The sequence below is a fragment of the Lissotriton helveticus genome, chromosome 7 (genome assembly GCF_964261635.1).
Source record: "Lissotriton helveticus chromosome 7, aLisHel1.1, whole genome shotgun sequence".
Taxonomy (NCBI): Eukaryota; Metazoa; Chordata; class Amphibia; order Caudata; family Salamandridae; genus Lissotriton; species Lissotriton helveticus.
The window spans coordinates 677,550,689-677,564,823 of record NC_136068.1 but is presented as its reverse complement, the minus strand read 5'-3'; the positions used below and the strand labels follow the sequence as shown (position 1 = coordinate 677,564,823).

General features: G+C 45.5%; 1 protein-coding gene across 1 annotated transcript in view; it reads left to right on the top strand.

Annotated features, from left to right (window-relative positions):
* The window catches only part of AFAP1L1 (actin filament associated protein 1 like 1), a 142,977-nt gene that overhangs the window by 21,785 nt on the left and 107,057 nt on the right, over positions 1-14,135 (top strand). The window contains exons 2-4 of the mRNA XM_078652987.1: positions 3,794-3,922; positions 4,445-4,528; positions 7,729-7,811. Coding sequence (XP_078509113.1) covers positions 3,794-3,922; positions 4,445-4,528; positions 7,729-7,811 — 296 coding nt within the window. The remainder of the gene's footprint in view (positions 1-3,793; positions 3,923-4,444; positions 4,529-7,728; positions 7,812-14,135) is intronic.

Below are 14,135 nucleotides of genomic sequence, written 5' to 3'. Positions count from 1 at the left end.
CTTCACGTTAGTACAAATGAAGCACATTTGTTTTATAATTCTGAAGTGTGGTAGAAACAAATATTTGAATAAGATCAAAACACATCAATACACTAGGTGATGTCATTTGCACACATTATCGTTTGTGTGCAGTAAAACCGTATTTTGGTGCAAACGTAATGGTCATTTTAATTGAAAATGTGTTGCCTGTAATAGCAGTGTGCTACCACACCATGCATACTCCACACTACTCCATGCCACGCCATTCTACGTCACTCCACTCTACGACATCCCACTCCACTCCGCCCTTCCACACTAAGACACTCTACAGCACGCCACTGCAATCTATGCCCCTCCCAGATTACCTCAGTCTACTCTACTCCAATTTACACCACTTCACTCCAATCCACCCACTCCACCCAACTCCACTCCAATCTACTGCACTCCACTTCAATCTGCCCCACTTCAATCTCCCCCCACTTCAGCCCAATCTACACAAATCCACTTCAGTATGATCCAATCTACCCCACTCAACTACAATCTACCCCACTCCACTACAATCTACCCTACTCCAATCTGTCTCACTCCACTCTACCCCAATCTACCCCACTCCACTCCATTCAATCTAACCTATTCCACGCCACCCCTTTCCAATCTACCGCACTCCACCTCAGTCTGCTGCACTCTATTCAAATCTATCCCACTCTGCTCCAGTCTACCCACTCAACTCCAATCCACTTCAATCTACCCCAATGCACCCCACTTTAATGTTCCCCAATCCAACCCACTCCACTCAAATCTACCCCAATGCACCCCACTTTAATGTTCCCCAATCCAACCCACTCCACTCAAATCTACCCCACAACACTTCAATTTGCTCCACTCCATTCTGCAACACTCCAATCTCCCCCAGTTCAATTTATCCCTCTCCGTTCCAATCTACCCCACTCCACTCCAAACTCCACTGAAATCTATCCAACTCCTCTCCACCCCAATCTACTCCACTGCACTCCAATCTGCCCAACTGCACCACAGTCTACCCCACTCCAATCTACAACAATCTACCTCACCCCACTCTAATTTACCCCACTCAAATCCACCAAATCTACCCCACTCCCTCCAATCTAACCCACTACACTCTACCATACTTCACGCCAATGTACCACACTCCTCAAATCTACACCAAACCTATTTCACCCCACTCCAATCTCAACTCCACTCCAATCTATCCCACTCCCCTTCACCCACTCTACCTTGCTCCCCTCTACCCCAATCTATTCCACACCAATTTACCCACTCCAATCTACCCCTCTTCATTCTACCCCAAACTATCCCACACCAATCTACCCACTATAATTCACTCAATCTACCCCACTCCACTCTATCCCAAACTACTGTACTCCAATCCACCCAACTCTAAATTACATCACTGTACCCCCACTCCACTCCATTCTACCCTACTATAATCTACCCAATCTACCCACTGCACTCTACCCCAATTCACACCTTTCCACTTTTCCCCAAACTACTCCACTCCAGTCTACCCCAATATATCCGATTTCACTCTACCTCAATATATCCTAAGTCTCTACTTAGGACCTCCAGCCTATTTGATCCGCAGATTGCAAATAGCTCAAAGCTGCCGCGACCAGACTGATCTGCAAGGTGCCTTTCCGTCATTACATTTCTCCTCATCTGCAGGGTCTTCACTGGCTGCCGGTCAGTAGGAGAATTGAATTTAAGGCCCTTACTCTGGCCTACAGAGCCACCAGGGGTCGGGGGCGGCATACTTGAGACTTAGATTGCAAAGCTACCAACACGACCAGGTCTCGAGACCAAACCACATGAAATTGCTCACAACTCCCCGCTTGTTAAGGCCAGGATAGGCGGCAGAGCGTTTGCGGCCAGAACTGCGAAGCTCTGGAATGCCATGCCTCTCTATCTCTGAATGACGGAACCAGAATCAGCCTTTAGGAGAGTTTTAAAAACCTGGCTCTTTAACTGTACTTAGTCCTTCTTACGTGCCTCTGTGTGAATCTACTACCTTAGCGCCTGAACACCTCCATGGGCGGTAGCCGTGCGCTCTATAAATTTCAAATAAAAGATATTAAATAATTCGCATTCCACTCTACCTCAATCTACCCCGATCTACCCGATCCCTATCTAGTCCAATCTACCCACCCCAATCTACTCCTCTCCAGTCTATCCAACTCTACCTCAATCTAGCCCACACCAAATCTACCCACTCCAATCTACCCCACTCCAATCTACCACAATCTACTCGACTCAAACTCACTAAAATCTACTCCAATCCACACCTCTCCATTCTAGCCCACTCTACCCCAACTCCACCCTATGCCAATCTACCACACTCCACACTATCCCATTCTACCATATTCCACTCTGCCCCACTCCAATCTACCCCACCCCACCCACGCCACCCTACCCCACACCACAGCATTAACTTTTAGCCATGCTGAACAGCAGCCATAATTGTGTATAACATGGCTAAAACACTCGCCAATGCCAGTAGCTCTTTCATAGGCGAAACCAATTGTCTTTGCCAATGTTTGTTAGTAAAGAAAGCACTACCTTGGTTAACTACACCAGCCCCTTTCTCTGGCGCCACTTCTGGCTCAGACACAACTTACCTGGCCCATACTCATTGTTCTTTCTCTGTTCTTTCCCTGCTAGACATCTCTCGTGTTTTTAGAGGTTTAAAGTTGTTAGCGTATTTGCTGATTCCATTAAATGTTTTTGTTGGTCTGGCTAAATGTGTTTAGAGCGTCATTATGTTAGGTGCACCCGTAAACATTTTTATGTGTTTAAGGGATTGTAAGTGAATGACATATATAATTAGCTTGCTTTTGTGTGCACATTTTACCACAGTTTTTCTGTATAGTTGAACTGCAAATAACAGGTATTAAATATTGTGTGTACTTGCGTGAGTGCGTGTTTTGAGTCTCTGGTGGAGTATGATGGAATAGCCAGTGTTGTCGGAAGGATTTTTGGGGCCCTGGGCAAGACACACTTTAGGGTCCCCTGTTCATCTATTTTCTGCTAATTGATCACGCCATGCTGCCACACAAACATTCAGGAACGTGGTCTCAGACAAAACCATTGAAATATGTCTTTTCAAATCCCCCCAAAATCCTTCAGATGCCACTGGGCAAAGAGAGAGACAGTGAAAGGTAAAGTTAGGTAAAGGGGAGAGGGTCCGAGGTATGGAAATAAACAGAAGTAATCAGTTAAGGAGAAAGTTTACTTTCCCAGCGGGCCCCATGGAAGGTGTGGCCCTTGGTTTTTGTTAACTTTGCCCCTGCCTTCAAATGTCTCTGAGAATAGCTGCAATGGTTGTGTTACTGTATATACACAGGTTTAAGTGACTGTATGTTTGCGCAACTACACATGTATGGGAGGCTTATAATTCACTGAGTAATGTGTTGTGCATTTTATCATGAGCGATTGTGTTTGATTTGGTGATTGGGTTTATTGTGATTTCATTACCCAAGTACACGATATGTTTGATTGTGGGTTTGTGATTTGGTGGATGTCTTTATAAAGGTAAGAGCCTTGTTTTTAATGGTTGGCATGAGCACACACCACGGTCACATGTGCGCCCCTAGACGGCACAGTTTCTCCATCGATGTGGAGGCATATGTTGGAGGGATGTGGTTGTATGGGCGTGGAACTGAGGGAGACATGATTGCACGCATTGTGGATGTGTGACAGGGTGAAAGGAAGCTGCTCCATCTCTACATGTTGTAGTAGCGACTTCACGCTCTTTACGCTCTCCGTCTTCTTTTCTCTCCAGTGCTGGAGCAGCTGATCCCAGAGCTGAGCCTTCTGCTCGAGCTTCTAGACCAGGAGTATCTGAGTACCTCGGCCCGGGAGAAGACCACCTCTGTGTCCAGCATTCTGCAGAAGCTGCAGCCCCCGGCAGGTCAGTGAAGATCCAGGAGCCCGGCATCCTTTCATGGTCCTCTGCATCTGCTTTCATCCTCCTTCCCATCATCCTCACCCTACTCCATCATTATCCTTCCTACAACCCACCCGCTCCTGGTTCTGCACCATCTCCTCCCTGCCATCCATTTCCACCTCAGCAGTATCCACTGCCCTTTTGCCAGAATCCGTTGCCCTCTTGTCAGTCTCCACTGAGATCTTCCAGCCATCCATTTCCCTATTACTGATATCTATCTGTTACTATTTAGTGTCCATGGCCTTATTACCGTCTCCACCTACTTTTCGTCTATGTCCTTTACTTTCTTGCTCGAATTCATTTCTACCATTGACTTCTTGCACGCATCCATTGGCCAATTACTTGTATCCATGGTCTTTTATCTGCCGCCCATGACCTTATCACACTCTATAGTGACCTTTCGACCATATCCATTGTCTTCTCACGCCTTACTTGTTCCTGGATTTCTCTTGCTTCTCACTGCTCTTTTCGTGTGCTTCTCTCCAGCGGATGAGGTGAATCTGACCTACGTAAACACTGCCTCCCTTCGCAATGGGACCAGCTTTGTGGAATCACTCTTCGATGATTTTGGTAAGCTTACTCGGGAGACAACGGTGGCGGCACTCCTATTGTGTATTTAAGACAATATATGAGATTCACTTTTTATTGTTCACCACCTCATAGTTCAAAGTGTGGTTAGCCTATTGTTAGCAGATCCTAGCTGGGACAGGTATATATGAAATCTAGAGTCTCAAACTTGTTTAATTTGGAAAAAACCTGTATAGCAGTGAGGAGCATTAGGAGTGTGGACAAGATGGTCTTGAGACTCTGGGATAAGTTTCAGAATTACTCTTCTGCTGCATGAGATCCTCTGCTGATTTCCCTATAACCAAGTGACTTTCTGGGAAATTCAGTACTAGAAATTAAATGTCCAAGAAAGGCTGAAAAGCATTAAACAGCTGCTAGACCAAGCTTTTCCTTACAGCGAAGACGTCTCAGGAGGCACTGCTTTCCTTCTCAAGCCAGGAAGAGGGAATCCTGTTCCCCAGGAAACCATGCAGACCTGTCTTTAATTCTTTGGTGGCCCCATACAACTCAATGGATCTGGAAAACACTGCAGGAATACTGGCGGTGAACACTGTGGGGGATGCAGATATTCTAGGGAAGACCTAGTTGAGGCCCGGTCCTTTAATTCTGTAGCAAACAATGACTATTTGAGACCCCTGGTATCCACCTCTAATGGGGTCAGAAATCTTATGTTAGTTGAATATAGCGCATGAATCGCATGCGACGGTGCTTTGCAGCACTTTGCTTAAACTGGGTAAGTCAGTACGCAAAATTAAAATCGAGCTGTCTTAAGAAGTTTCTCATAGTATATTATTGATTTACGATTGGAGATCCATGTCAGTTCTGTTTGGCCTTGGCTCTGTCAGTGTTACGAGGTCAGGTAGTGAAGGCCTACGCTAGGAGGGGTATTGATAAAAAACAATACAGTACATAGCACTATAATTAGCACAGGGTCTAGTCAGTGCTATAACTTTGAAGATGAATGGGACTTTTATTTACTGGTAACTAAAAAAAGCGCTTTAATATTTCTTAAGAAAAGTACACCGAATCCAGATGGAGATAACTTACTTATATGACAGGCAGTCTGTGACCCATATGGACACCGCACTCACTTTTCGCTTGTGAAACTATGATGTACATACATTACCACACATGTGGCAGGACAGCACACAGTAATAAGGACTGGACATGTAAAGGGGAGAGCTAGTTTGAAGTTCCTCTGCAGGTGTACAGGTAAATACTATGGGGCTTATTTACAAGCCCCCTGCGTCACTTTTAACATGGGAATAAGTGACGTACCAGCGGCGCAAGGGGCTTGTAAATAAGCCCCTAAGAGTCTGTGCCCTTTGACTAGAAGCACTTTGTTGCAATTCAGTCTCTGGGACGAGAGTCTCTCCTTTTCTTCACATATACAGCAGGTCACATCTGGGTGCCTTTACAAACTCAGGAACCTCCGTAAGTTTCTCTCTCTTTTGCCAGAAGACTGTCGCAAAACGGTAGTCCATGCAACAGTTACATCCAGATTGGACTACGCGAACGGCCTTTACCTTGGTCTACCTAAATATTTGGTGCAACGCCTGCAGATCGTGAAGAATGCGGCTGCGAGACTGATAAAACACATCCCTTTCAGACAGCATGTCTCTCCGCATCTGCGCGAACTGCACTGGCTCCCTGTGGCTAGCAGAATAAAATTCAAAGCTCTAACTCTGGCGTTTAGAGCACTAAAAGGGGTCCTGTCCCAATTACTTAAAACTCAGACTCCCCCGATATTATCAGGAGAGATGCCTACGATCCAACTCCCTGCTTCAGCTACTCCTCCCACGAGCCAGGAAAGCTAGACTTGGTGGCAGGACCTTTTCTGCTGGCACGGCGAGACTCTGGAACGCCCTGCCGGCCTCCATCCAATCTGCCACGACAGAATCTAGCTTTAAGAAGCAACTAAAGACCTGGCTCTTTATCCATTAAACCTAAGCACTCTCCCCCCTCTCGCTTCTGCCTAAAAAATGCTCAGCTAGCGCCGGGACACCTCCTTGCGAGGTAGCTGTTCGCGCTCTACAAATATCAGTATTATTATTATTATTATTCATAGCCTGGGGTGATGGCACAGTAACCAGCCTGGTTCTATCTGGTTGACCCCTGCCACCAAAGGTGGCAACTGCTTATGAACAGCACAACGAAATCTGGATCACCTGCCTAAACTCAGAGATGGTCAGTTCTACTGGAGGGCTGTCTCCTCAACAGACTTACACTGTAAGTCACTGCAGGTACACTGGACTTAAGCAGGTATTGATCTGCATATAGTATGCTCTGCACAGAGTCCAGGATGTACACTGTGCACACCCTAAGATACAGTACAGGTGAAGACTAACAACTCAGTAAGAATTATGGATTCATTATCTAAGTTCTAGACATTCATAACACACCCAGGCAGTTGGAAAACACTTCATACCACCAAGGGCAGAGGCATAGATACAGTTAGAGGTATACATATACGTTTGGGGATAGGTATTGGTACAGGCTCAGGTACATTTATACACTGATATAAGTATGAGTACAGGTACAAGCACAGTCATAGGGGCAGGTAAAGGGGCAGGCACGCACATTCACAGCCGGCAGGATGGCTCAGCGAGTGAACCACTTCCTGCTTGCACGCGTGCATGACCCGCAGATCACAGTCCTGGAAGGGTTGATTCAACCTTTTAAAAATTTCAAACGATTGATTATGATTTAGTGATAGTAACTCTTGTTATTTCCAGCTCTATGAAGTGGCAAAACAGTAACAGCAAGTGCTACCCCAAAGCACAGAGTAACTGACATTCAATAGCTCATTGACCAGCCTTCGTTACTGCTAGTTTAGGCTACAATTCTGTTCCTGCTTGATCCTCAATAGACAATCTGCAACAATTGTTTCCAAAAATGTGTGGTGCTGCTAAAAGCTTTTGGGTGAAGACAGACAGAAACAGATGTAGATTAAGAAAGAAAAGAGATATGTATGCACTTGAAGCCTTCTCAAGAGCCAGAGTAGTAATGCAATGCAAATTATGTACCCCCCCCCCCCCCCCAAAGATACACACTCACCGTACATAGGGAAGATTCAAGAAACAGACTAGTCTTTGTCGTCGTTTGATGCAGTAGCGGGATGGTTCTACAATGTACTGGGTAATGCAATAAAAATGTGAACATTACCTATGCAACTCCATTGTTTGTTAATCTGCTCCTCACAGACTGCGACCTTCAGGAGCTACAGAACATGAAGGATGATGAGGAAGATGAGAGCGAGGGCCAGCCCTGCAAAATGTCCCTATCCGTAAGTACTGGACTTTGTACATAAGAAGAGGAAAGGAGGCGGACTGGAGTAAGGTGCCCTCCTAGAGCAATTGTAGAGATTTACTCATGCATGGGACCCCAGGCTTCACACCACCCCCTGCTGCACAAGTTTTAGAGGAACTGCAGGAGTGCACCCATGCTTCATGGCACCCCCTTCTTTTCAAGTGTTACCAGAGCTGCATCTTTGCAACCATGCTCCCCACTACCCCCTGACATTCATTTGTTACCACAGATCCAATCATCCGCCCGGGGTGCATATCACACCTTACTATTCGAGTGTTAGTATAGCTGCATCTGTGCACTTGTGCTCTGCAGCACTATTCCAGTGTTATTATAGGTGCATCTGTGCACTCGTGCTCTGCAGCACTATTCAAGTGTTAGCTTAGCTGGATCCGTGCACTCGTGCTCTGCAGCACTATTCTAGTGTTAGTATAGCTGCATCCGTGCACTTGCGCTCTGCAGCACTACTCAAGTGTTAGCATAGCTGAAGCTGCACACTCGTGCTCTGCAGCACTATTCAAGTGTTAGCTTAGCTGGATCAGTGCAATCGTGCTCTGCAGCACTATTCAAGTGTTAGTATAGCTGCATTCGTGCACTCATGTTCTACAGCACTATTCAAGAGTTAGCATACCCGCATCCGTGCACTCATGCTCTACAGCACTTTTCAAGTGTTAGCATAACTGCATTTGTGCACTCGTGCTCTACAAGTGTTAGCATAACTACAACGATGCAATCGGACTCTGCAGCACTATTCAAGTGTTAGCATAGCTGCAACTGTGCACTCGAGGTCTGCAGCACTATTCAGGTGTTAGCAGAGCTGCAGCCGTGCACTCGTGCTCTACTGCACTATTCAAGTGTTAGCAGAGCTGCAGCCGTGCACTCGTGCTCTACAGCACTATTCACGTTTTAGCATAACTGCATCCTTGCACTCGTGCTCTACAAGTGTTAGCATAGCTGCAGCCACACACTCATGCTCTGCAGCACTATTCAAGTGTTAGCATACCTGCATCTGTGCACTCGTGCTCTACAGCACTTTTCAAGTGTTAGCATAACTGCATTCGTGCACTCATGTTCTACAAGTGTTAGCATAGCTACAGCCATGCACTTGTGCTCTGCAGCACTATTCAAGAGTTAGCATACCTGATTCCGTGCACTCGTGCTCTACAGCACTTTTCAAGTGTTAGCATAACTGAATCCTTGCACTCGTGCTCTACAAGTGTTAGCATAGCTGCAGTCGTACACTCATGCTCTGCAGCACTATTCAAGTGTTAGCATAGCTGCATCTGTGCACTCGTGCTCTACTGCACTTTTCAAGTGTTAGCATAACTGCATTCGTGCACTCGTGCTCTGCAAGTGTTAGCATAGCTACAGGCATGCACTTGTGCTCTGCAGCACTATTCAAGAGTTAGCATACCTGCATCCGTGTACTCGAGCTCTACAGCACTTCAAGTGTTAGCATAACTGCATTCGTGCACTCGTGCTCTACAAGTTTTAGCATAGCTACAGCCATGCACTCCGGCTCTGCAGCACTATTCAAGTGTTAGCATAGCTGCATCTGTGCACTCGGGCTCTGCAGCACTATTCAGGTGTTAGCAGAGCTGCAGCCGTGCACTCGTGCTCTACTGCACTACTCAAGTGTTAGCAGAGCTGCAGCCGTGCACTCGTGCTCTACAGCACTTTTCAAGTGTTAGCATAACTGCATTCGTGCACTCGTGCTCTGCAAGTGTTAGCATAGCTACAGGCATGCACTTGTGCTCTGCAGCACTATTCAAGAGTTAGCATACCTGCATCCGTGTACTCGAGCTCTACAGCACTTCAAGTGTTAGCATAACTGCATTCGTGCACTCGTGCTCTACAAGTTTTAGCATAGCTACAGCCATGCACTCCGGCTCTGCAGCACTATTCAAGTGTTAGCATAGCTGCATCTGTGCACTCGGGCTCTGCAGCACTATTCAGGTGTTAGCAGAGTTGCAGCCGTGCACTCGTGCTCTACTGCACTACTCAAGTGTTAGCAGAGCTGCAGCCGTGCACTCGTGCTCTGCAGCACTATTTAAGTGTTAGCAGCTTAGTAGATTTAATGGCAAGGTTTTGCTCAATACCTACGCGTTTCGCCTTGCGGCTTTTTCACGGTATGACACATGAGTAATCTGAGTACTTTCTACACTCCCCCGTTACTCTTTGATGCAGAATGCAGCACACATAAAAGTGGAAGTAACAAGGAGAAATACAAATATTTCTACCTGTTACAGCAGCCTCGGATAGACACACAAAATTGCTGTAACCTAATGTTTACAAATCTTTGTAAATATGGATTTGCATGAAAATACATGGAAGACCTATTTGACACAAGGTAATGCAAGCTGCCTTGAGTTACTTTTTTTTCTTCTTTTTTTTTACAAATCCACTCAAATCAGGCTTGTGTGGTTTTGTAAATCGCAAAATAGATTTTGCACCAGGCTGTTGCTAAAAAGTGGCACAACCCAGATGCAAAATGTTAATAACTGTTGGCCCCAGTTTTTCAAGGCCGATGTATAGAGATGGCTTCTTGTTGGACCTCTCATCCCGCTATCTCTCCTTCCCAACCTGATGTGAGGAGGGAGGAGCCCAAATCCCTCAGCCCTTAGAGCAGTGGTTCTTAACCTTTTAACTTCTGTGGACCCCCACTTAATCAATACTGTAATCCGTGGACCCCCATTGAGTCATTACTGGAATCTTGGGACCCCCAAGGAGGCATTACTGGAAGCCATGGACACTGATCGAAGTAATTTTGATGAACTGAAACGCAAAACATCACATGAAAATACAGAATCAAGCAAATACACAAATGATTAAATATTTTATTTAATTCACAAATGTAATTTTAATGGGAAGGTTAGAGTTTTAATAAAATTCAATTGAGGCCACCCATTGTCCATACTGTATTCTGTTTGATGCAGTGGACTGCTCCCATGAATGGTTCTGAGGATACAAACTTCATTTCTAGCCTCCAAACTCAAATTCCTTCAGATTTACAGAATATTTTTAAAATGTCAATTTTACATTTTGCCTTTTTATTTATACACTCTTTATCAATCTGTTAATTAAAATTTTCTACGCAGTCTCGAACCCACTGAGCAGGTGTGGCGGACCCCCAAGAGTTCCAAGACTACAGGTTAAGAACTGCTGCTTTAGGGAATGAAATGAATGCCTTCTCTTCTCCCAATCCTCCACCCCCACACACACACGCACCAACAATCAGTGTCTGTCGACCCATGCGGTGCTTGGTGCCAGGACAAGGCCCGCTGTGTGCCAAGGCTCTTCTTCATAAGCAGACATTGTGCCTACAGAGAGCTGAGCCCTGAGTGCCTGCGGTCACCACGGTCAGTGCGATGCCCTCTTCTAGAGCACTCTCAGATGGTCAGTGCGGCCCTCGCCCTGTGTCCCCCGTGGGCCTGGACCTCTCATCTTCCCGCTGCCCATCAATCACTCTGCCCTCTCGACTATTGTCTCATCCTGGTCGCAAGTGTGCACTCTTGTTTTCCCTTTCATGAACTCTGCAGGTGACACACAAAATATCTTTGAATTCCAGATTCTTAAACCGAGTAAGACAGAGGGCCATATTATCAAGAACGGCAATAACATTATCGCCGCTTTAGCTGCAGGAAACTGCCACTAAAGCGGCGATAAGAGGCTTGATAATATGCCCTTAAGAATTCCCATAGTAGCCCAGGATTGATGTCCTTCACACCAGAACCTGGGCTTCTATGGGAATTCTCAAGGGCATATTATCAAGCCCCTTACTGCTGCTTTAGAGGCAGTTTCCTGCCGCTAACGCGGCGATAATGTTATCTTCGTTCTTGATAATATGGCCCAGAATCTTCTGTTTAATTTTCTGATGTTGAGCCCCAATAAAACAGTCTTTAAGTTACTTGGCAACACTGGTCTGTCTCTTCATCATTGTTGGCCAGAAACCCTAGGGTGTGTTTCATTGAATTCTTACAATATACGTCTTCACAAATAGTCCATGTTGTTATAATGTTTATCATTTATATGTGTATAGAACGGGCACTGCGGGAAGAGAATATCCCCGCTGTTAGTGTCAATAAAAGGTCGACATGTTTAAGTCTATTAACCTACCACCAGTGAATCCTCCACTCTATAACGAATCATAGGATCACTGGATTGTTATGTATATTTAAACTCTTCTACATACATACATTAGTTCGCAAACTATTTTTCATTGAGCACATTGAGCAGCAGCACTTATTATTAGGCTTGTAGAAAGCCGCCACACCTCTGTGGAGGGTTAATAGGCTGAAAAATGATGGCCTTTTATTGCCACTAATAGCGGGTATATTTTCCTTCCGCAGCGCCCTATTTTTAATCCTGGCCTTGGGATGCATGAATAAAGGAAACTGCCTACCCTGTAGCTAGTTTTAACTGTCACTCACAGTTTTGCTCTGCTGCCCCAGCACCCTCGGCTCATCGTTGAGGTATTTACAATACCTTTCACTAGAATAAAACATCCCTGAGCTCCTCCCTCTCAGTGAGAGCGTTGAAGCACGTACCATGACTAGATATCACGGAACAAGGAGATCCCCAATGATGAAGCATGCCACCTATGATGTGTGAGGGAAATCGTCCTTTTAAAGGACTTCACATTTTGTAATGCCTCCCTCCCCCATGACGAAATCAAAATCATCAGGCCCCCCCTCAGAATTGTTCACGATGATTCTATTAAATTGGCAATGTTTAAATATGTCTCAGCTTATTTAAACACACAACATAGTTAAACATTGCAGAAATGGGGGGGGGGGGGGGGGTAAAGAGTATTTGTGGCCCCTTTTGACACACAACCAGCTGGATAATGGGGGGGGGGGGTAAAGAGTATTTGTGGTCCCTTTTGACACACAACCAGCTGGATATAAATGACAAAAGATGTTAGTGATAGCCCATTACTACGTGGCTTACTGCTTCCCGATTAAAACAAATCATATACTTCCTTTGGCAAGAGCCTGGCCCCCCCTGGGATCACTCGAGGCCCCGGCCCGCCCCCAGTTTGACGACCCCTGTTTTAAAGGGATATTTCACCCTAGCTAGGTTTTAAATTGAACAGTAATTCTTATACACTCAAGGATTTCACGGCTGTCGTAGTGTTAACCCTTGCTGGTCTCTAGTCTAAACCTCCTCGGACCACCCCTGTGTGATAGACTAAATATTTATGACACAAGCATAATCTTGCATAAATCCCGTCTGTTGGGTTTCACATATTTTGCCTTAATTGTATTTCCTTACTCTTATTCAATTGTTTGTCTGGGGAAGGCCGGGACAAGCAGACATGTCTTGGTGCAATGTGACATCAGACGTGTCCAAGGGCAGGTAGTGCCCGACGAGTAATGTTCCCCGCATTTTTGAGAAACTTGGGATAAATCATTAAGCAGGTACCCCACAAGAGCATTGTTTGCCAAATGGGACCACACGTCCAATTTCCATGCGGATGGCCACCCAAGCGTATGCCACATAATAATAGTCATTTTCATGAAAAATCCACGCATTTCACATGGAAAACATTTTCCAAATCCTCCCAGGCATCGTTTAGCAGTCGCTGACATACTAGAGGGGCGGATGCTGGCTCTCACTGCTCTTCTGGTGCTGACCTCATGCTTTGATGTTTTTTATTAAACCACCAGGAACTCTTACGCGTGTTGAAATGTGATGTTAGAGTTATTGTACAGAACTTTTGTGAGAGGAATATATACAAAGCACCAGGGACGTCACAAGGGGGGGTGAAGGGAAGCAATCAGCACTCTTTGCCCCAGGCCCTGCTCTTTCCTCTGTTAAGATTTATGTATCACAAAAGCAGGCGAGGCAGATGTTCTCAGCTGTTGCAAAGAGGGCCATAAGATGGACATTCCTCGCACTGTGACACGGGGCATTGTTTTTATTTATTACATTATTTTTTTTAGTTTTGAGCGACATGGACGTGTTATCTAAATTCCAAGAAAGTGTTATGTGCTTGGTGTAGAGTTTGATAGGGACTTCTGTAAGATAATGTGTCCATTTCTGTGATGATTGCATTTCATTAGTGCCCTATTTGTTCAATATCCCTTTTCCAACAGCGTGGTTGTCTTAGAGTCCCTTTTCCCACTAGCCAGGCACCAAATTTGAAGAAAAAAAAACACTCCCATAGTTGACACAGTAGAACCGGTATTGGTTGGCTTGTCTCAGCACACAGGCCAGGGATGGAATGAACACAAACACTGAAGCCTTTGATTGTTGTTTTATGTTTTTTGTTTGGTTTTAGTTTTGTCCTAAGGTGCCCTGG